The 24477-nt window shown below is 45.9% G+C and overlaps 1 protein-coding gene across 1 annotated transcript in view; it reads left to right on the plus strand.

Annotated features, from left to right (window-relative positions):
• The window catches only part of SH2D4B (SH2 domain containing 4B), a gene marked incomplete at both ends in the record, with an annotated part of 91317 nt that overhangs the window by 5282 nt on the left and 61558 nt on the right, over positions 1-24477 (plus strand). Inside the window, 2 exons of the mRNA XM_081953593.1 lie at positions 19903-20062; positions 24079-24229. Coding sequence (XP_081809719.1) covers positions 19903-20062; positions 24079-24229 — 311 coding nt within the window. The remainder of the gene's footprint in view (positions 1-19902; positions 20063-24078; positions 24230-24477) is intronic.

Here is a 24477-nt window from a genome sequence, read left to right on the forward strand (position 1 = left end):
GTTACAGAGCACATTCCCAGTTCCTCAACAACTTCCAAGGACATTAAAATAGGACGCAAATTCTAAGCTATGTTGGTGCTCCTGACAAAGACCTCTTGATCTTTGATTATGTAGCACCTTGCAGTGATAATTGATAATTGATCAGGAGTTATATAAGATATACACATCACAAATATGTGTGGAAATCAATTCTATATGACCATCTACTGAAATGGGATGCAAGGACTTAGGACAATATTTTTCAGTGGAGGTTGCAATGGTAACCAATACAAGCTATAGGTACTGAGAGAAAATGCAGCATTACTAATAAATGTGGGTAGATTATAATATCCTCCATATATGAATATAGTGCTACCTTGCTACTCAGTGTTAATTGGTTTTGATGAGTCCAAAAATGGTGAGTACCAAACAAATTCCGCCCCTAAGGAATAATGTAGTGAATTACAAGACAGCTGACACTGACAGGTTTCAGTTTGTGCATTGAGTACCAAACAAACGATGAGTAGAGGAACAAAATGTTTGTGTCAAAATGTGTTGAGTATCAAATTCAATGAATTGCAAAGCAGTTGAGTATTGAGCTACTGTTGTAGTCAGCAACTCTATACATTGGAATGTATTGAGCAGGTCTGAAAAAAGTGAGTGTGAGTTGGGATAGATAGATAGATAGATAGATAGATAGATAGATAGATAGATAGATAGATAGTAGTAGATTGATAGATAGAATAACTTTATTGTCATTTTGAATGTACACTAATGAACTTACATTAAAATGAAATTTTATTGCATACAGCTGTCGAAGGGTCACCTTTGAGGGTCCAATATACACTACATAAACATGACAATACAAATAAAAATAAAATTTTGCATATACCCACATATAATACATAACACAGAGAAACAACACAGTCTAATCTGGATGTGTACATGTACAGGGTGAAAAAAATGTGAGTTTGCCAGATGAATGGCATATAGGGAACAAATTGAAGTTGACCTATAAGGTTTCTACCAGGACTTCTGTTCAAGTCTGAATTCCCAATCTCCTATCTCAAGCTGGTTATGGCCACTACTTAGAATGGATTACACCTTCCAGCATCCTTGCTGGTCTGCTTTGAAAGCTGGTGGACAAGAACCATCCTTTGCCTGATTATTTCCAACAGTCAGAAAATGTCTCCCTGCTCCATATTTTGTTAACATATTAAATAATTTAAAAGGATTGGCATACCGAGAAAAGTCTGAAGGAACTTGTCGGCCAAAAGTCTTTAAAAAAATAAAATAACCAACAATGAGCATGTGGCAGCTGTACGGAGTTGTTTTGTCCTAGCTTGATTTTTACAGGTGTGCCCAATATACAGATTCGGGTTTCCCCAGATTTGCCAATATGACATCTCTAATAAAATGGAACTTTGAGGAAACTCAACCCTTGGAGTCTTCTTTCGTTGGGGGTGTTGCTTGGAACCCTGACATAAGACCCTGCCGACTCCAGGGTGCACAGATAAAAATTAAGCTAGGGTGGGGATGAAAGGGGTGGAGCTGCCCCCCTTACCTTGGACAGTTGCAGCCAGGCCTCTCACACCTCGGCCCATTTCTTCTGCGGCAAGGCTTTCCTGAAGTCCGATAACAGAGCTCCTGATCAATGCAGAGCTCTGCTATCAGCTGCAGATGCCTTCAGGATAGCCTTGCTGGTCTTGCCGGATGAAGAAGTTCTTGAAGGCCTCTGATAGCAAAAAAAGAGGCTGGGGGTGACATGCGCAAGTTGAGGTGAGTCAGGGGATGACAAGCCTCCCCCCTGAAAATAAGACTTGGTGTCCTTTTTGGTGGCAAAAAATATAAGACAGGGTCTTATTTTTGGGGAAACATGGTAGAATATCTACCCTGAGAGTGCTTGCCAAATCAGAAGCTGAGCGTATCACCCATAGAGAAGGACTGAGACAAGTAGAAAATCGTAACAGGCAAATGACACCTGTCTTCTCTATTTGAACCGAATACTTAAGGAGAGACATATTGGGGATTATGAGCAGATTTTTCTGAATGGAAGAAGGAAAACAGAACAACATTTCCTTCCTGGAATTGCTGAAATGCTGGAAGCAAGTTTTGAGCTAAAGGAAAAGGTGAAAGGCAAAAGGCCCCCTCCCCTAAAATTGCAATCTCTATAAAGAGCTAGTATTTTCAGGTATTTGCTAGTGCATGAGAAGTAACGGAAGCAGCTTAGCTAGTAAAATTCTCAAAACATGCTTGCTCAATTGCATGCAACTTCATGTAAAGGAAACCTGATGGTTGCAAGAGCAGGGAACAAATTATCATGCAATGGTTTGAGGAAAGAGGTTGGCATGCTGTGCTATTTGTTACTGGAAATTAAGGGCAAACATGCTGATGATTGTTAGACAATATTAACAAATCTTTTGTAAGGTTACAGGCTGACCTGAGAGGAGACATAGAGGAGATACTTAAGGAGAAGTTTCTGTAAAAACTGTACTGTTGAAGGAGTGGCCTTTGCAAAGGCCTAGTAGGAACGATCCCCTGTGGTGTCCTTTCTTCTACCTAGAACAGGGGTGTCAAACTTGATTTCATTGATGGCAGCATCAGGGTTATGTTTGACCTCGGGGGGGGGGCGTGGTCAGGTTGGGCATGGCCAGCTTGATGTCACTCGTGTCGGGGGGCGCCTGTGATGGCCCAAGCACTCTGCCAGGGAAACCTGCTCCCGAGCTCTGTTTCTGGCGGGGACAGCCTCCTGAAATCTTCTGCCAGTGTAAAAGGAACTGTGGCCCTCCTGAGTTCCATTTTCATTGGCAGAGGCACTGTGGTTCAGTCCTTCGCTGTTTCCAGGGCAGCCCCATGGGCCAGATCTAAGCACCCCGTGGGCCAGATCTGTTCCACGGGCTTTTACACCCCTGGTTTAGAATAAAGCTTTTGCAAATCTCCACCTCAAGGTGTGGTTTATTGGGCATTGCATACTGGGAAGAACCAGTTTTCTGAGACAACAGACCCTTAGTTTTGTATGGGTGTGGGTCCAAGTGTGTAAGCTTAGTATTGCATTGCTAGGCTTTGCTTACCTAGCCTTTGTGTTCTTCAAATCTCAGAAGTAAGTTGTTAACATGGTGATACCAGAGGTGGATTTCTGCCGGTTGCCCTGGATTGGTCAAACCGGTAGTGGCGGCAGCAGGAGGCTCCTCCCACCCATCTGGATGCTTCTGCACATGCACAGAAGCATCGCATGCGTGCATGAACACAAGCAGAATGGTAGCAAAATAAATTGAAACCCACCACTGGGTCATACAGTTATTGCCCTGTGCTGCTTCTGTGTTTAGAAGGCATGGTAATGTATAATGGTCTCCCAGGCTCACATCCTCTGGTTCTTTATTCTGAAATCCATACTTAATTATGCATAGAATACCATTACATGACATGCAATTTTTTTTTGGGGGGGGGGCGGGGACGGGAAGTATTCTTAAGAATAATTTCATTCAAATCAGGAATCTACTTACAAGTGCTTCACCTGCAAGAGTCATGATGTATACATGTGTGAGCTATTCATCTAAACTGGCCTGTACTCACGTGCAGAAATTGGATTCTCAGTAAGGGAAATAGAACGCAAATTGGCTCAAAGCCATCTCTTTCAAAATACCTAGAAACTCAAACTCCCAAAGTTTCAAAAGATCTAACTGGATAATTGTTACAGGTATTCACAAATGATTCCGGCTGAAAACAACAATACTAAATAATGCAGTTGGAGAACATCAAGCAAGAAGTTAAATATAAACCCCAGCATATTTTGTGACTAGGTCTGTAACTAAGAGTCTCTGGCCATAAGGCCTGGGAGAATTGGAACCTGAAGGATAACATTGATATGGCAGAACAAACTATTTCTTTCTTTTCCTTGCTGTTTGGTTCAGCTGTGTGGTTTTGAGTTTATTGGCCTTTTCCATCTCTCTGTTTCTTCATATACTTGTCTGGTTCAGTGGTGGGTTTCCATTTTTTTTACTCCTGGTTTGCTTGTGTGCAACGCTTGTGTGTGACGCTGTGCATGCATGCAGAAGCTTCTGGGTGGGTGGGCGGAGCCTCCCGCTGCCGCCACTACTGGTTTGACCGATCCAGTATGAGTAGGTCTGGAGTTCCTGTAACTTTGGTAAGCTTCTTATACCCTAATTTCTCCCTTTGCTGTTGGATTTAAAACTAAAACCTATCATTGTTTTTCCAGTGTAGGGTTTGGACTATAACCGCACCTACCTTCAATGATCCTGATGATCCTGTCTAAGGTGGGAGGGGTGGGGGGGAGAAGTGAAGGCTGAGGAGGGGAAAAGGGGACCTCTTTTCAATCAAACGTGGTGGATGCTTCACTGCATGTCTTAGGTGGAACAGATGGCCAGATACCCTGCAACACTGGTAAACAATGTAGAAATTCAGGCAGACTTGTGATATACATTAGTGACTGGACCATTACTAAGAACTGTGGTAGCATAGTGTATGTACATTGCATGTTGACTCTGCCACTGCCAAGAGTGCGATTCTGACAACTCAAGGATGACTCAGCCTTCCGAGGGGGGTAAGGACCCAGATTGTTGGGGGCAATACACTGATTCTGTAAAACTCCTGGTGCTGTAAAGACTGTGAAGTGTTGTTGTTGTTAGTTGTGAAGTCATGTCCAACCCATTGCAACCCCATGGACAATGTTCATCCAAGACTTCCTGTCCTCTACTATCCTCCATTTAAGCTCACACCTACTGCTTTGGTGACTCCATCCAGCCATCTCATTCTCTGTCATTCCCTTCCTCAATCTTTCCCAGCATTAGGTTCTTCTCCAGTGACTCCTTCCTTCTCATTAGATGGCCAAAGTATTTGAGTTTCATCTCCAGGATCTGGCCTTCTAAAGAGTTGTCAGGGTTGATCTCCTCTAGGACTGACTGGTTTGATCGTCTTGCAGTCCCAGGGACTTGCAGGAGTCTTCTCCAGCACCACAGTTCAAAGGTCTCAATTCTTTGGCACTCAGCCTTTCTTATGGTCCAACTTTCACAGCCATACATTGCAACTGGGAAAACCATAGCCTTGATTATATGCACTTTTGTTGGCAGGGTGATGTCTCTGCTTTTTTAGTATGCTGTCTAGATTTGCCATAGCTTTCCTCTCCAGGAGCAATTTCTTGACTGCAATCCCCTTCTGCGGTGATCTTGGAGCTCAGGAAAATAAAATCTGTCACTACCTCCATTTCCTCCCCATCTAATTACTACGAATTGAGAGGGCTGCATGCCATGATCTTAGTTTTTTTAATGTTGAGTTTGAAGCCAACTTTGCACTCTTCTTCTTCACCCGCATCAAGAGGCTCTTTAGTTCCTCTTCACTTTCTGCCATTAGAGTGGTAACATCTCCATATCTGACATTGTTGATATTTCTCCCGGCAATCTTAATTCCAACTTTTGATTCCTCTAACACTGCCTTTCTCATGATGTGCTCTGCATATAAGTTAAATAGGCAGGGTGACAGTATACAGCCTTGCTGGACTCTTTTCCCAATTTTAAAACAATCAGTCGTTCCATGTCCAGTTCTCACTGTTGCTTCTTGACCCGCATATAGGTTTCTCAAGAGATAAATAAGTTGCTCGGAGGGTCGTTTTAAGGAGGAGGAGGAGCTTCCGGGGAAATGGCTGCTGACTGCTGAGCTCCGTACTTCCACGGAGCTCTTTGACGGGGGAGGGGGCGCCCCTGGCCCTCTTTCCATCACGAGGGTTGGGAATTAAGAGCAACGACCACCCTGGCTTTCCATGGAGCCTTAATTGGCCCTCCAGGGTGGTCAAACAGCCAGGACAGATGAAGAAACAGCCCCAGCTGGAGCCGAAATGAGAGTTGGAGGTGGAGTCGGCATTGGAGCTTCAGCTGGAGGTCGGCGAATGGCGGCGGCGGCGACTGCGGTGATAGGGGCAGAGGCTGGATGAACGGGTGGCAGCGACGGCATCCCAGCGGCATCCCAGCGACCCGGGCGGCGCAAGGGCAGTATCGGCGATGCTAGCAAGGCCAAATTGGAGGGTGAGGACTGCAGAAAGGCCGTTCGGGGGTTTGCATGAGGCTCGAGACGCTGGAGGCCGAAGAAGGCCTGCGGGAGAGCCGTAGGCCGGCCGGAGCAGCGCTCGGGCCAGGACTAACATCGGGGGGGCCGCTGAAGTTGGGGGGAGGCAGGCTACGATGGGGCTTGCCCTTAAAGAGCTATGCTGGAGCCTGGCAGAAGGAGGGAGCCCTGTGGCACCAAGGGCAGGACAGGTCTGTGCCCAGGAGATTGGCAGGAGGCTTCCACTGGCAGGAGGTTTAGTGCCAGGAAGAGAAAGGATTTATCAACCCCTGCCATTTACCTGCCATGGCTAACCCGCCCGCTTGTCACTTGTTTACTTATTATTTTGACTATCTATAACTATGGACTACTGTGTGTGCCTGCGGGACTACCCCCCACCATCTTTCACCAGCTTTCACCCGCTTACCATCAAATTTACCATCAATTTTACCATCAAACTCCATCAAATATCTACTTAGACTGCCTGCCCACCCACACCACAGATTGCCTATTGGCCTCCACCATGTACCATCTACTTTCCACCTATTTGCCATTTATCCACCATCTACCTATTATCCACGTACTGACTTACCATCTGATGTGGAACCTGGCTTGCTGACTTAATTAACATCTATAGCACCCTGGCCCTTGCTGCAGCTCCCCCCAGTATACACTCGAGGTCAGATTTGCTCCTGCTGCGGGAGTCCCCCCTCTCGCAGGTGTGGCCCTCCGCCCTTTCAAGGGCCCACCTTGATGACGGATTCATTAATCCCGAGAGGTGGAGGAAGCGGAGACTCAGGGGGTTTTTAGTCAAATGTTTTTTAAATTTTTTTAGGGGTTCAGGGGTTGGGAGGTGGGTGGGTCAGATCAGGAGCGATGACGAAGCCAGGTCACCAGGTGGGGTCTTGAGCAGAAGGAGCAGAGAGGAGGAGGGGGGAGAGGATACCATTCCTATACAGGGCTCCTTGATTCCAACGGTCGTAGGGAGGGGCAGATATGAGGACAGATTAACAACTCGCAGTCGGTTGGGAGACCGTGGGTGCTGGTTACACCCGGTCGCTTGTACCAACCCCCGCGTTCTAGGTGGTCAGGATTTGCAGGCCCAGGGCCTGAGGCTGCTGTTATGCAATGCGAGGTCCGTTATCAATAAGGCCCCCCTCATTCATGATTTAATTTTGGAGGGGGAGCCGGACCTCGCGGGAATAACGGAAACCTGGTTGGGCCACGAGGGAGGGTTACCCCTCGTGGAGATGTGCCCACCAGGTTACCAAGCATTTCACCAGCCCCGGGCCCGGGGAAGGGGCGGTGGGGTAGCAGTGATTATCCGGGAGGACTTAGAGCCGAGGGAGTCCACTGTGCCACAGACGTCCGGTTGTGAATCCCTTGTTGTGAAATGGGGCCCTGGGAGGCAGTTGGGCCTGCTGATAGTATACCTGGCTCCCCGCCATACATCAGCGACCCTGCCTGAGCTCCTCGAGCTAATCTCATCGGTGGCGGTTGAGACCCCCAAACTTTTAGTAATGGGGGACTTTAACCTGCCGTCAGTGGGAGAAGCTTCAGAGGGGGTTCGGGAGTTCATGGCTTCCATGACAGCCATGGACCTGACTCAAATGATTCAGGGCCCGACACACGAGGGAGGTCACACCTTGGACCTCGTTTTTGTCTCTCGCCAGTGGTTGAGTGATCTGGGAGGAGTGAATTTAACCATCACTCCTCTATCATGGTCAGATCACTCACTCCTCCGACTTGACTTCCCTGGTGCTACCCCTCGCTGCGGGGAGGCGGAACCGGAAAACACTAGATGGTTCCACCCCAGGCGCTTAATGGAACCAGATAGGTTCCAGACGGAGCTTGGGCCACCTCCTGCAGCCCTGACCCGCCCTCGGGTAGAGGACCTGGTGGCCGCGTGGAATAATGCGACTACCGGGGCCTTGAACCGGGTGGCGCCTTTGCGGCCTCTCCGGCGGCAACGATCCACCCTGGCTCCTTGGTTCACCGAGGAGCTAAGGGTGATGAAGCGCCGCAAGAGATGCCTAGAGAGTCGTTGGAGATCCTCCCGATCCGAATTGGACCAAGCACAGGTACGAGCCCATTTAAGGACGTACCTAGTGGCATTGAGAACGGCTAAACGTCAATACTGTGCCGCTCTCATTGCATCCGCAGAGAACCGCCCTGCCACCCTGTTTCGGGTGTCCCGCTCCCTTCTGTTTCAGAGGCCGCGGGAGGCCCCTCTACAGGGTAGAGCAGAGGAGTTTGGGAAATACCTGCTGGATAAAGTCGCTCAAATCCGGAAGGATTGGGTCCCCTTCAGTGGCCCAGTCGAGACGCCAGTGGCGAGTCTTGAGAAACCTTTTTGGGAGGAGTTTGACTTGGTTGCCATCGAGGATTTGGACAGATTGCGTGGACGACTGCGACCTACCACATGTTTGCTGGACCCGTGTCCCTCCTGGCTTGTACTGGCTTCCTGGGAGGTTACACGCGACTGGCTCCTGGGCCTAGTGAACGCTTCGCTGGGTGAGGGGTCTCTCCCGGCCGCCTTGAAAGAGGCGGTGGTGAGACCCTTGCTCAAGAAGCCTTCCCTGGACCCTACGGAGCTGGCCAATTATCGTCCTGTCTCCAACCTTCCCTTTTTGGCGAAGGTTGTAGAGAGTGTGGTGGCTTCTCAGTTCCCACGACATCTGGAGGAGAATGATTATCTAGACCCGCGCCAGTCCGGCTTTCGCCCTGGGCACAGCACTGAGACGGCCTTGGTCGCGTTGGTAGACGATCTCTGGAGGGCCAGAGATAGGGGTTGCTCCTCTATCCTGGTCCTATTAGACCTCTCGGCGGCTTTTGATACCATCGACCATGGTATCCTGTTGCACCGACTGGAGGGGTTGGGGGTCCGGGGCACCGTTTTGCGGTGGTTCGGCTCCTACCTCTCCGGCCGGACGCAACGTGTGTTGGCAGGGGGGCAGAGGTCGACCCTAAGCCCCCTTACTTGTGGGGTGCCACAGGGGTCGGTCCTCTCGCCGCTCCTGTTCAACACATACATGAAGCCGCTGGGTGAGATCATCCGTGGTTTCGGGGTGGGATATCATCTGTACGCTGATGATACTCAGCTGTACATCTCCACCCCGAACCACCCCAACAAGGCCATCGAAGTGATGTCCCGGTGTGTGGAAGCCGTACGGGTCTGGATGGATGACAACCGACTCAGGCTCAACCCTTCCAAGACGGAGTGGCTGTGGGTTCCGGCCCCCCGGTTCAACCAGATAATTCCATCTCTGGCCATTGGGGGCATTCAACTTGCCCCCGTGGAGCGGGCGCGCAATTTGGGCGTCCTCCTGGATGCCAGGCTGTCCATGGATGAACATGTGACAGCCGTGGCCAGGGGGGCGTTCCACCAGGTTCGCCTGGTGCGCCAATTGCGCCCCCTATTGGACCGGGACGCCTTACGCACAGTCACCCATGCGCTGGTGACGTCTCGCCTGGACTACTGTAACGCTCTCTACATGGGGCTCCCCTTGAAATGCACTCGGAGACTGCAGTTGGTCCAGAATGCGGCCGCGCGGGTGATTATGGGGAGTACCAAGTACTCCCATGTGACACCTCTCCTGCGCGAGCTGCACTGGCTCCCTGTGGTCTATCGAGTGCGTTTCAAGGTTTTGATTACGATCTTTAAAGCGCTCCATGGCTCAGGACCTAGTTACCTGCGGGATCGTATTCTGCCCCATACATCCCTACGACCCATCCGCTCGCACAGAGAGGGACTTCTCCAGGTGCCGTCTACCAGACAGTGCCATGGGGCGGCGCCTAGGAGCAGAGCCTTCTCTGTGGCGGGCCCAGCCCTGTGGAATGACCTCCCCCCGGACATTAGGACTACTACTGACCTCCGCTCCTTCCGTGTCAAGCTCAAGACCCACCTTTTCCAAATAGCTGGCCTGGCTCGACCATAATTTAGTAACGCTCCTGATGGGTTTTTAATTTGGTAATTTTATTAGGGGATTTTAAATTGTGTTTTTTAACTGTCTTTCACTTAAGTCCATCCTCCTCCATGCACATATGTATATGTCTCTGTTTTTGTATATATGTTTGTCTTATGTGTATTTTTATCTGCTTGATTGTACGCCGCCCCGAGTCCTTCGGGAGAGGGGTGCGGCTAATCAAATAAAATTATTATTATTATTATTATTATTATTATTATTATTATTATTATTATTATTATTATTATTATTATTATTATTATTATTATTATTATTATTATTATTATTATTATTATTAAGCATTCCGAAGGCTTCAGGGATCGTCCGGAGGCTTCCCTGACGCCTTCGGAGCGCTTAAATGACCCTCCGAGCAACCCGGAAGTCACTTCAGGTTTGCTCAGAGGGTGGTTTTAAGCATTCCAAAGGCTTCAGGGAAGCCTCCGGATGGTCCCTGAAGCCTCTGGAGGGGCAGGGGAGGCTCTTTTCGCCCTCCCCAGGCTCCTATAAAGCCTCTGGAGCCTGGGGAGGGCAGAAAAAGCATGTAAAAATGGGGGGGGGTTGCACGTTGTGCACGCATGCGCACTGGGGGGGGATGTCACGCGTTGCATTATGGGTGCGGCACGCCCGCACATGACCCCCCTGCGCTCCCCCCACTTGTGGCACGTGAGCCAAAAAAGGTTCGTCATCGCTGTTCTAGGGTGTCTGGCTCGAGGTCAGTGACCACCCCATCGCGGTTATCAGGGATGTTAAACTCGTTCTTATATATAGTTATTCTGTGTAATTTTGCCACCTCTTCTTAATCTCTTCTGCCTCTGTTAGGTCCCTGCCATCTGGGTCCTTTATATGCCCACCTTTGCATGAAATGTTCCCTTCATATCTCCAATTTTCTTGAAGAGATCTCTGGTCCTCCCTATTCTATTGTTTTCTTCTATTTCTTTGCACTGTTCATTTAAGAAGGCATGTCACTTTATGAAGTGGTATATAATTCTAAACACTATTGCTGTTGCTACTATAGTGAGGAGCTTCTTCTTCTCTTCCTCTTTTTCTCCTTTTCTCCTTCTCCTCCTCCTCTTCTTCCCTCGTCCTCTACTTTCTCTTTCTCCTCTTTCTCTCCTTCTTCTTCTCTCCACCTCCTCCTCTCCACCTCCTTTCCTCCTCTTCTTTCTTCCTCCCTCCTCCTCCTCTTCTCTTCTTCTCCTGCTCTCCTCCTCCTCCTCCTCCTCCTCCTCCTCCTCCTCCTCCTCCTCCTCCTCCTCCTCCTCCAAAAAGGCAAGCCTGTCCTAGCAAGTACTACCAAAGGCAAGCATCAACACCATTTTAATGTGTGTCTAGGAGAAGGACATCCATAGGTGCAGAGGTAAGTGGGGAGAAGCACCACATTATAGAAGTTTCCTGCATCAGTTTTTATCAGGAAACTATCAAGTGTAGAAGTCCTTTAATTTTTCCAGTGATTCCTAAAGCCACATTTTAGTTAAACACTAATTAAATTAGCAGTTAATCTGTCATAGAATAGAGTGATGGAAAACTACCTGAATACTGCATTTGGCTGAGTGTTGCAACTTTGTCTAATGAGTGGTATATCTCTGAGATGTGATATTCGGTTGGGCTTGCAATAGACTTTCTGAAAAAGGGAATCAATTTCTGGAGGTGAAGATGGCTAGCAATTAGGATTTGTCAGGGGTGCCATAGTTGCTAAAAACAATGATAAATCAGCCTGCTTGCAATAAGCTGATTCCAGCAATATTTCATCAACTCCAGCTCCAGTTATTTTAGATAGTGTTTAATTAGCAACATGAATGCAAATGAATATAGGCATCAAATGAGAAAAGCATGACCTCCTTGTATCCACTTGACTCTGGGCCAGACACAGGTTTTCTTACAATATGGTGAATATCTGTAGCTCAGGTGTAGGAAGAGGGTGGAGTTTGAGTTTGTGGGTTGGTTTCTGAATGTTTCATTATCAGACTAGGTAATATCTACAGGAGAATTTGGGGAATGTCAGTGTTTGTGTTCTGCTTATAAGGGCTTCGGGTGGTCAGTAGGTCTTGTGATGGGAGGATCACACCAGGTGAGGGTCTAATGATGGGTCTTGTGATGGGTCAGGTGTGGGTCATGTCAGGTGAGGGTCTTGTGAAGAGTCTTATAATGGGTCTTGTCTTGTGGGAGGTCTTGAGATGGGGAGGTCACATCAGGTGAGGGTCATTGGGAGGTGAATTGCTGGTTGGGACTGGTTGTGGGTTGGTTGAAGGTCAGAGCTGTCACTGGTTGGTTGTGTGGGTGATTTGAATTCTCAGAGGTTGTAGGCCGATGTGTTTGTTGGTGGAATTGCTTGTGGAGTGCCAGGCTTCGATAAACTCGCATGCATGGCAGCGTGACCAAGGATTTTTGTATTGCTGCAATCAAATTGGTGTTGTTTGGTGTCAGTGTGGGTTATTAGGAATAGCCATTAGGGATTTTGGATTGTGGCATTTGATTGCCAGCTAGGAATCATGGATCCTGGTTTTCAATTGATGTGATCCCATATAGAATTGGTTGCAATAGTTAGAGTTGATTTTGTAAATTACATTGTTTCTTTCATCCTTCTATATCTTGTCATTGGTTCTGGATAATTCCTGGTGGAGTGTGGCTGTCGGTTTGTGGGCTGGTTTTTTTACATTGTCTAAAAAGGTCAGATTGTACTGGTAATTGTGGTATTTGCACACTTCGTTGCAACAGCTATCTATTGCAAGCTTCTTCAAACAAAGAAACGAACAGGTTGCAGGATTTTCAGACTTTGGCACTGACAACTAGGCATAAATAATTTATGTTCGGCCTCACTGTGACAATTTGTGGATTCGTTTGGCCTTGATATTTTCCATAGCTAAATATCAAGCATGCAAGTGGCCAGAGGGCAGAGATACAAGGGGCCATTAGAAATTGATCCAATCATATTTAGTTTCAGGTATTACCGCAGCTCCTACTTCTGTGTAATGGAGGCTTGGTTGATTCTTTCCTTTCTAGGAATCTGTGTTTGGAACTGACTTGGATGACCAACAATATTTATTATGGGGTGTTAAGGCAGTTCCCATCATTCAGAGGTGGCCTCTCTTGATGTGCAGTGCAAACAATAAACTTTATTCTTGCCGATGGAGGAGGCAGACAGGCCAAGCAATAAAAGACAACTCTTCACTATTTACCTGACTTTGTGTGCACTTCATATGCCAGTTCCATATGGTTTTCCATATGATGCCCATGCCATCAAGTAAGAATAACGAACCTCTTGAAAAAAATTCAACAAACCATGCTACATTGTCCAACAGAGAATGAATCAGAAAAGATTTGGCCCAAGTAGAAGGTCCAAGATTATCTCATGAATGATGATGATACTGATAATTATGATGTGAACTGTTCAGTTGTGTCAAACTCTTGATAATTCTATGGTCCACTTCTCTCCACATCTTCTAATCTTTCACATCTTTTTTGACCCAAAGGTGCTTTTTCAAGAGGCAACTAGACTTTCTGATTTTTCTTTGAAGACATGATCAGAAAGTCCAGTTGTCTCTTGAAAAAGTACCTTTGGGTCATCCATGACCTGGATGAAGGAGAATCTCCATAGACACTTCTTTTTTGAGTTGTTCTAGGCTCTGGATGGTGTGAGCTTTGATGGTGTCCAGTCACCATGTTCTTTGGTAGCCTGGTTTCCTTTTACTGCTAAGTCTTCCAAACTATCATTGTTTTCGTCAGCAAATTCCCCTCTTCTCATGGACTACGAACTAATGGTCAGTTGGTTTACATTTTTATACAACTGATACAGGACTTTATTAAATTTTAGAACAATTCCCCCTTCCTTCTTCTACAGCTTGATCTGCTATTTTAAAGCTGAAACATTATTTTTATCTAGGAATGGTTTCATTGTCTTCATTTATAAATACCTCTGCAATTTTTCTGCCGAAAATTTTCACCAAGCTCCTTCTCCAATTTTCTCTGCACTTAAAACACATCATCTGGTAGAACAAGCAAGTACTTTTTAGTCGAAAGTGGCAAGAGTTACTTCTTTTCTTTCAACTGAAGCAGAATATTTGAAAAAAAAAGAATAATAAAAACAACAATAATGAGCACCATTCCAATATTTGAGGGGCTCCTACAAAGACGAGGGGGTCAAACCACTTTCCAAAGTACCAATATGCAAGACAAGAAACAATGGGTGGAAACTAACCAAGGAGAGAAGCAACCTAAGAACTAAGGAAATTTTTCCTAATGGTGACAGCAATCAACCAATGGAACAACTGCCCTTCTGAAGTTGTGGGTACTCTTATCACTGGAGGCTTTCAAAAAGAGATTGGACAGCCATTTATCTGGAATGGTATAGGACCGTGATGGCAAACTTATGGCACGTGTGCCAGAAGTGGCATGCAGAGCCCTCTCTGTGGGCACGCGTGCCATTACCAGCTGCACTTCCAGATTCTGTCTCATGCATGCACACTGGCCAGCTGGTTCTCACACATGTGCACGACAAAATCTGGAAGTACAGCTAGCGATGGCGCGCATGTGTGTGTGGCCAGCTAGTATCTTCCAGGTTCCATTGCTTGCATGCATGATGACTGGCTGGCCAGTGCACATGCACATGACGGAACCCAAAAGTGCAATTGGCTACCACGCATATGCACACTGCCCAGCTGCTCTCTTCCAGGTTTTGGGGCTCCAGCGTGTGTGCTCCTGTTTCGGCACTCCATGCCAAAAAGGTTAGCAGCCACTGGTACATGGTCTCCTGCTCAAGCAGGGGGTTGGACTAGAAGACCTCCAAGGTCCCTTCCAACTCTATTATTCTATGTTGTCCTAATTTGTCAAAAATTTGACTCCTTCCAGATGGGTAAAGTTGCCACCCAACCTACATAGATGGTGCTAACAGAGCAGCGATGGCAAACCTTTTTTGGCTCGCGTGCCACAAGGGGGGGGGAACGCAGGGGGGGCGTGTGCGGGTGTGCCGCACCCATAATGCAATGCACAACCCCCCCAGTGCGCATGCGCCCACAACGTGCGACCCCCCCATTTTTACATGCTTTTTTTGCCCTCCTCAGGCTACAGAGGCTTTATAGGAGCCTGGGGAGGGCGAAAAGAGCCTCCCCCGCCCCCCTGGAGGCCCTCCGGAGGCTTCAGGGAATGTCTGGAGGCTTCCCTGAAGCCTTCGGAATGCTTAAAATGACCCTCTGAGGAAACCGGAAGTGACTTCCGGTTTGCTCGGAGGGTCGTTTTAAGCGTTCCAAAGACTTCAGGGAACCTCCAGAGGCTTCCCTGACGCCTTCGGAGCACTTAAAACGACCCTCCAAGGGTTGTTTTAAGTGTTCCAAAGGCTTCAGGGAAGCCTCTGGACTGTCCCTGAAGCCTCCGGGGGGGAGAGGCTCTTTTTACCATCCCCAGGCTTCTATAAAGCCTCTGGAGCCTGGGGAGGGCGAAAAATGGCTTTTAAAAAGGTGAACTTAGCTGGCCAGCGCGTGCATGCGCGCTGGCCAGCTAACAGGGCAGCACCTTGCGTGCCCTGACAAATGGCTCCGCGTGCCACCTGTGGCACGCGTGCCATAGGTTCGCCATCACTGTAATAGAGTGACTTTCATAAGAAAGTCAGCTGAGCATGTCCACTGTACATTAACCGTTGTCTTTTGCAAACTCTGAGATTTTTTTTTAAAAAACAGGTTTTTTCCCCCCAAACCCGAGCTTGGAAAAGAACAACCTCAGCTTCTGGTGTGCACTGTATTAGACAGGTCAGTTCATTCGAGATGAATGATTCTTCAACAGCCCCATCTTGAACTTGCTATTGCTCTCTAGGGTCTTGTTTCTGCGGTTCATTGCGATGAATTTCAGCCAGAAGCCATTTCTATTAATCTGTTGTACAAAGGACTGGAAAAGCACAAGCAAATATTATGGTTCCAAAATGAGGATTCTCTACATTTTACAAGTACTAACGAAGGTTCATTTTCTGGGTTACATTAGTCAGAGCCTTGTGCTGATGCTGCAAATTGGGCTGCCGGAAGGAGAATTTGCCCTAATGTCATTTCTTGGATAGGGGCTAAAATCACTGGTGCTTGGAGCAATTCACCATTAAGCAGATAGTTCCTGGATTCTTTCTGTTCTTTTTAAGTCAGGAATTGGGGATGGTGGTTTTTTAAAATGATTCTTCTTTACTGGAAAACTGTATGTGTTAATACGTTTAGATATTACATGGTTAAGCCTTGCATTCTTGGACTACACACTGGTTTCTATTTAGTTAGGTGCATTGAAGGTATTGATTGCAAAGTCTATGAAGGTTCTCCATCATCCAGGTCTTGGTTGTCCCAAAGGTGCTTTTCAAAAGGCAACTAGACTTTCTTGGTGTTTTCCTTGAAAACTTTTCTCTTCTCATGCAAAAACCTTCTTGAGTTCTGATTAAATGGTGAGGAATGGAAAGGTTTATATTCTTTGCAGTCTTTTGGTCATTAGCACCTTTGGGGGCTGTTGACTGTGATATAGCAAAGCATGAGAAATATGGGACCAAGATACCTGGCAGATAGTTCAGGTCCCTCCATTAAAAGGGTCCATTTGGTGGGACCACGCAGAACCTTCTCCATGGTAGTTCCCTCCCTCTGGAATATCATCCCCTTGGAAATAAGACTGGCCCTCACTTTATCATTTCTTCAAATAGTCCAAAGACATGTTTTTTCCATTCATTTAATGTTCAACTATTCGTGATGCCTCCTCTGGATGCTTTCCCAGATACCTCTCCAGATGTCAGCCCGGAGGAGGATGAACCAGTTGTAGACATGTCTGGAGGGAAGTTGGTCAATGGCTCCAAGCAGCCGTCTGAGAGGGATTTGGCTGAAGCACAGCTGCAGCAGGAGCAGTGCAGACTCATGAGGAGGCAGCCTCACCCTTCTTGATGGGCTGTACCAAAAGCTCACTCCTGCCTTTTCTCTGACTTATGTATTCTTGGGTCAGGTGAAGAAGCAGTTCCTCTTCCTCATCTCTGACCAATGGCAGCTGCCTGCTTTCCCCATCTGGAGCCTCAAGGCTCTCCTGCTGCAACTGTGCTTCAACCAAATCCCTCTCCGATGGCTGCTCAGAGCCACTGACCAATTGCCCTCCACACGTGCCTGGAACTGGTTTATCCCCCTCTGAGGTGACATCTGGAGTCATCACACTATTTCACCTAATTCACTACCTTATGAACTTACGTCCACGAGTTTTCTCTTTGTCCAGAGTGGGATTCCAAGAATTGGGTATGTCTACTCTAGTGAAAAGAATGACTAGGGGTGACATGATAAGCAGTGTTCCAGCATTTCAGGAGCTGCCACAAAGAAGAGGGTGTCAAGCTATTCTCCAAAGAACCTGATTGCAGAACAAAAAGTAATGGATGGAAACTTATCAAGGAGAAATCCAACCTTGAAATAAGGAGAAATTTCCTGTCAGTGAGAACAACAACAATGGAATGACTTTATCTCCAGAAGTTGTGAGTGATCCATCACTGGAGATTTTCCAGAAGAGATTGGACAAAGATTTGTCCATAATGTATAGGTTTCCTGATTGAGCAGGGGGTTGGACTAGAAGACCTCCAAGGTCCCTTCCAACTCGGTTATTCTGTATTAAGCAGGTCTCTTCACTGCCTCTCCATTCTACTGTGGTTACTGCCTCTGCTCTCAGTACAGCCATCTTCAATTCACCATTGCTTCTCCAGAAGTCCTCTCTATTTCTGTATCTTTAAATCTGGAAAGAAGAATAAATACATTTAACAGTAAAGTAAGATACAACATGAGAGCATGATAAATACAATAAAAAGATATGAGAATTATAGACATTGGGAAAATAAAGATGAGTGCATTTCGGGAAAGAAAGATTGAGCAAAGATTAGAAGGTTGGCTGTTTGATTCAATCGGCAAGTAAATTTTTAAACACACAACTAACTGTAGATAACACAAGCTATGTAGGAAAACAGCAATGATTAATAATAGTCATAAAATAAACAGAACACATGGAGGAATGAAATTTTTAAAAGTCAGTGGGAAAGAAAATTGGAGGCAGTTCTTATGTATCCAAAACAGATTAGCCTAGCAATATAAAAGCATAATAAGGCATTGCAGCTTACAAGTCCACAAATATGTTTCATTAGAGATGAGAGCTAATGAATCTTAAATGTATTAAAAAGGAAGCCAAAAGCTGAATAAATACACATGTATAATAGCTGAAAAAACCCCCCACCTTGATTTACTGTGATGTTATTCTTGGAAAAAGACATAAGAGGAGGTAACAAAGAGCCTTTCCCAACCAGTTACTCATGTTGGAATTAAATTGTCATAATCCTCAGCCAATACATCTAGGATCATTGATTGATTATGTACATTCAAGTCACTGTTGGCTCTTAGTATAATACAGTTATAATAATATAAATTTAGTTTGATTGATTATGTACATTCAAGTCACTGTTGGCTCTTAGTATAATACAGTTATAATAATATAAATTTAGTTTGTCCATGATGATTCTCTCTAACTTGGTCCTTCAGACTTAAAGTTATTTTGATTTTTTTCTTTGAATAACCCTGTAATCTCTTCCATCGTGGTGGTCTTGGTGACTGAACGGAGCTTGGGAATTTACTGGCTGGATGCCCTTCCTGACACCTGCATGGAGTTCACCGCAGACAATTATTCCACAGAGAGAAATATCTGCCACTACCTAGGATCGAACTCACAGCTTCCAGATTGTGAGGCGAGAGCTCCACCTCTAAGTCATTGCGCCTCTTAGAAAATAAAAGAAAGTATATAACTTAAAAAAGATGGCAGAAAAACCAAAAATTTTGGCACAGTGCAACAAGGTGTTTATTTATCTCTATAAAGTCTGGATCAACAAGAAAAACAGTAATAACCGTGTTGCTTCTATGAAAGCCAATTTATAAAACAACCATGCCTTCATTTGCAGGAAGTCAGTTTATCGTATCAGCCTATACCCAGAAAAAGATTAGCTTGTGACAATAGGGAAGTGGTGAAATTTATTTTATAATTTAAGGATGCAGGAGATAGACATTGTAGATCCTTGTCAAGAGCCGATGCATACTTTGCATCTGGTTATTCCAAGAAGTCAAGGAAATACACAGGTCCCCTCCAAGGTCTCTTCCAATGCTGTTATTTTGTAATTCATGTAATTCTATTATTCTGTATATGGTGAAGACTCTCTTCAAGCCAGGGGTGGGTTCCTGCCAGTTCTAACCTCTTCTATAGAAGAGGTGCCACAAATCTACAGTGCCATTTAGAACCGGTTCCAGCTCCTTCCCCCCGCCCGTCTGCACATCATCAAGATGAAGAATGAGAGGAGGAATTCTGGGAGTTGAAGTCCACAAGTCTTAAAGCTGTCAAGTTTGAACACCCCTGGTTTTTTTTCTAAAGGGTTAGGGGTGCAAGGGACTTGTAACCTGACAGCTTTAAGACTTGTGTGCTTCAAATGTCAGAGTTTTTGAGCCAACATTTTGATTGCTAAGCAAGAGCGTTGTTAAGTGAGTTTCATCACATTTTACAAGTTGGCCATGATCACCCGGTCACATGGCTGGCAAGCCACTCCCACAAAGCAGCCACATCTACAGAAGAGGTTCTAAACATTTTTGAAACCCACCACTGCTTCAAGCACTACCTTAACTAGGCCCTTCCAGATACAGTGAATGCCCTTTCTCCAGCAAAGTAAAACAACTTGGCCCCTCTGCTCATTTTTCTAGAAGCAGGTGGTCAGGTCCTTTGCAAGGCAACTTCAGAGAAACGCTTTGTTTGCACCATGGCTGAAATGAAGTTCTCCTTCATGAACTTGAACAAGGCCAGTGCTTAGTTCTCATTCCTTGTATTTTAAGACGTGTGTTGTTTGATTGATGGCTCTGAGACTTTCCCTTCTGGCAACATGTTTGCATGGCTATTCCAGGTGACAGGAAACATGTTCAGTGGCTTCAGGGAGCTGATGGCGAGGTCTGGGTTTGGATCATGGGAGAAGCCCCTGGAGACAAGTCATATGAGCAAATTTCAGAGGAGCGTCTTGCAGAACGAGCCAGACAGCAGGCCCAGAAGGAAGCAGAAGAACTATGGTGAGTATCTGCGAATCAATCACATCTAGAATATTGCTGTCAAAAAAACTACTGAATGAGAATTATTTTGGAATTCTATTGGATAATGTTGTCTTTGAAATGTATACTCATTTCTGAAAATGCCAAATCTCAGTGGGAAATAATATCTTGCTTGGACTCAGAAACTAAGCTGGGTCATACATAGATATGTTTGGAGTATAAGACGCAGCCCCCCTGCTAAAAGAGGGTGAAAATTTGGGTGCATCTTATACACCTAATGTAGCCCCACCCACCCACTGGGCCCCACCCTTTGGCCTCTGCCTCCCAGCAATTTACCTCTTTGCAGCAAATGGGACTTGCGGAGGCTTCAATAACCTATAGCAATCCCTGCAGCTTCTAACAGCTGATGATCCGGAGAAATTGAAAGTGAAACTACCTGTTTGCTCCACATGGCAATTTGCTGGGGGGCAGATTTTTTTTCTTGTGCTAATCAGGCTGTTTGCTGCAAGGAGGTAAGTCAACAACTATAAATGCCTATGGAATGTTCAAATTGTTAGACTTATTTTTTAAAGACTGCTTTATTATTGTTCTAGACAACTTAATAAAATGAAGAGGCTTTTTAAAATAAATGCTTGATCTGAAGAGGCCCAGTGCTATTGTTTTAAAAAGTGCTATTTTTTTAAATAGCAGAGAATAACTATACTTCCAGAAAGCACATTTCAACAGCGTCTGTACAAGTATAGTCTGAAATATAACACTACAAACAGTGTATTTTGTTTGTACTGTTTGTTGCAAGGAGGCAAATTGCTGGGAGGCAGAGGCAGATATTTTCCCCTTGTTTTCCTCCTGGAAATCTAGGTGCGTCTTATACTTCGGAGCATCTTATACTCCGAAAAATATGGTACATATGAAGAACGGTTGCAGGAACTGAGCATGGCTAGTCTAGTGAAGAGAAGGACCAGGGAAGGCATGATAGCATCTTCCAAAACTTGAAGGGCTGCCACAAAGAGGAAGGGGCCAAGCTATTTTCCAAGGTACCTGAGGCCAGACAAGGAATAATGGATAGAAGCTGACCAAGGAGAGATTCAACCTAGAAATAAGGAGAATTTTTCTGACAGTGAGAACAAGCAACCGATGGAACAGAAGTTGCCTTCAGAAGTTGTGGGACCTTCATCACTGGAGGCTTTCAAGAAGAGATTGGACTGCCATCTGTCAGAAATGGTGTAGGGTCTCATGCTTGGGTGGGGAGTTGGACTAGATGACCTACAAGATCCCTTCCAACTCTGTCATTCTGTATTCTATGGTTAGTATTTGGATGGAGACCATCAGAGAATCCCAGGGCTGTAGTTTAAACTGGAAAGTCAAAAGAAACTCCCAGATGGAGACAAATATGGATGCAAGCTATTTGTGAACATGGACATGTCCATGAAGTCACGAGGAATTCCATTGGATAGAAATTTTAAATTTCTTTCAAAACTCTTCAGAACTTCAAGTCTCTCTCTTAAATTATCTCTCTTAAGTATCTATCTTAAATCTAAAATGATATAAGAATAACAAGTAGAACTGTTTGATTTATACTTGAATATAAAATAATGTTTTGTTAGACTTACCAAAATCAGTTTCTCTCTCCCTCTCTCTCCCTCTCTCTCTCTCTCTCTCTCTCTCTCTCTCTCTCTCTCTCTCTCACACACACACACACACACACACACACACACATGTAAGTTGCGGAGTCATGTTCTACCCATAACCCTAACCCTAACCCTAACCCTATGGACAACATTCCTCCAGGCCTTCCTATCTTCTACCATCCTCTGGTAAGCTCAAACCTACTGTTTTGGTGACTCCATCAAGCCACCTCATTCTCTATCATCCCCTTCTTCTTTTGCTATCCATCTTTCCCAGCATTAGGCTCTTCTCCAGTGAGTCCCTCCTTCTCATTAGATGGTCAAAGTATTTGAATTTCATCTTCAGGATCTGGCCTTCTAAAGAGCTGTCAGATTCTTGATGCTTCTAAAAACTCTGGACATGAATTGAGAGAATGAGGATATAGGCAGTTATCCTGATCAGCAATCAGCAATGTCCCCTGTGAACTTCAGTGTGTGTACATAATAATAATAATAATAATAATAATAATAATAATAATAATAATAATAATAATAATAATAATAATAATAATAATAATAATAATAATAATAATAATAATAATAATAATAATAATGATAATAATAATGATAATAATAATAAAAAAAATATTTATTTCTTAGCCGCACACTCTCCCGAAGGACTCGGGGCGGCGTACAACAAAACATAGGAAATAAATATATCGACATACATATAACAAAACATATACAAAGACATATACATGACATATACAAGGAGGAGGTGAACTGATAGATAAAAACAAGTAAAAACACAATGTTTAAAAACCCCTAAATAAATTGAATGCAATTAAAATACCCCAAATAAAAAAACCCGTCAGGAGCGATATAGTTGGATCAAAGTTGAGCCAGGCCAGCAACTTGAAAAAGGTGGGTCTTGAGCTTTACACGAAAGGAGCGGAGGTCAGAGGTATTCCTAATATCCGGAGGGAGGTCATTCCACAGGGCTGGGCCCGCCACAGAGAAGGCTCTACTCCTAGGCGCCGCCCCTCGACACTGCCTGGTGGACGGCACCTGGAGGAGGCCCTCTCTGTGCGAGCGGATTGGTCGCAGGGATGTATGGGGCAGAATACGATCCCGCAAGTAACTAGGTCCTGAGCCATGGAGCGCTTTAAAGATTGTTATCAAAACCTTGAAACGCACCCGATAGACCACAGGAAGCCAGTGCAGCTCGCGCAGGAACGGTGTCACATGGGAGTACCTAGTACTCCCCATAATTACCCGCGCGGCTGCGTTCTGGACCAACTGTAGCCTCCGGGTGCATTTCAAGGGAAGCCCCATGTAGAGAGCGTTACAGTAGTCCAAGCGAGACGTCACCAGCGCATGAGTGACTGTGCGTAAGGCGTCCCGGTCCAGTAGGGGGCGCAATTGGCGCACCAGGCGAACCTGGTGGAACGCCCCCCTTGCCACGGCTGTCACATGGTCATCCATGGACAGCCGGGCATCCAGGAGGATGCCCAAATTGCGCGCCCGCTCCACGGGGGCAAGTTGAATGCCCCCGATGGCCAATGATGGAATTAATTGGCTGAACCGGGGAGCCGGTACCCACAGCCACTCCGTCTTGGAGGGGTTGAGTTTGAGTCGGTTGTCATCCATCCAGATCCGTACGGCTTCCACACACCGGGACATCACTTCGATGGCCTCGTTGGGGTGGTTCGGGGTGGAAAAGTACAGCTGAGTATCATCAGCGTACAGATGGTATCCCACCCCGAAACCACAGATGATCTCACCCAGCGGCTTCATATATGTGTTGAACAGGAGTGGCGAGAGGACCGACCCCTGTGGCACCCCACAAGTAAGGGGGCGTAGGGTCGACCTCTCCTCCCCTGCCAACACACGCTGCGTCTGGCCAGAAAGGTAGGAGCCAAACCACCACAAAACGGTGCCCCGGACCCCCAACCCCTCCAGCCGGCGCAGCAGGATACCATGGTCGATGGTATCAAAAGCCGCCGAGAGGTCTAATAGGACCAGGATAGAGGAACAACCTCTATCTCTGGCCCTCCAGAGATCATCCACCAACGTGACCAAGGTCGTCTCCGTGCTGTGACCAGGGCGGAAGCCGGACTGGCGTGGGTCTAGATAATCATTTTCCTCCAGATGCCGTGGAAACTGGTAGGCCACCACACTCTCTACAACCTTCGTCAAAAAGGGAAGGTTGGAGACAGGACGATAATTGGCCGGCTCCAAAGGATCCAGGGAAGGCTTCTTGAGCAAGGGTCTCACCACCGCCTCTTTCTGACATGAGATTATGTCATTATGATGGCTGTTGGAAAAAATGCCAAGGTTGTCCAGTATTCTTAGACTTTTGTTCTACATGAAAACTTAAGATTGACTTACTCTTCCTTACCTTGCCTCTCTTTCTTTTTTCTTTTTGGGAAGGAAACAAAAGGAAGCTGAAATCACGAAGAAGTTCCGTGATGCTATGGCAAAGGAGAAAGCTCGAATAGTGGCAGAGAAATGGAAGATAGAGGCAGAAGATCGCAAAGCAGCCAAATTGATGGAGGAGGAGAAAATCCAGGAGGAACTAAAGGTTGGGTCATTCTTTCAACGATCTTGCCTTCTAATGTTTGAGTTTGTACCTCTTAAGAATATTTCTGTTCTGTTCTGTATCTACTCTGCTCTGCTCCTCTTCACATCTATTCCATTCATAGTACATTGGGATTTAGTTATTTCCAAGATATTAGCTATCAGAAAGTAGATGAGGAGGTAATCACTCTCCACCCACATTAAGAGAAATATACATACAGAATGATCATGTTACCTATTGTAGATAGGTTT

Source organism: Natrix helvetica, assembly GCF_964273705.1.
Source record: "Natrix helvetica genome assembly, chromosome: 5".
Classification (NCBI taxonomy): Eukaryota; Metazoa; Chordata; class Lepidosauria; order Squamata; family Natricidae; genus Natrix; species Natrix helvetica.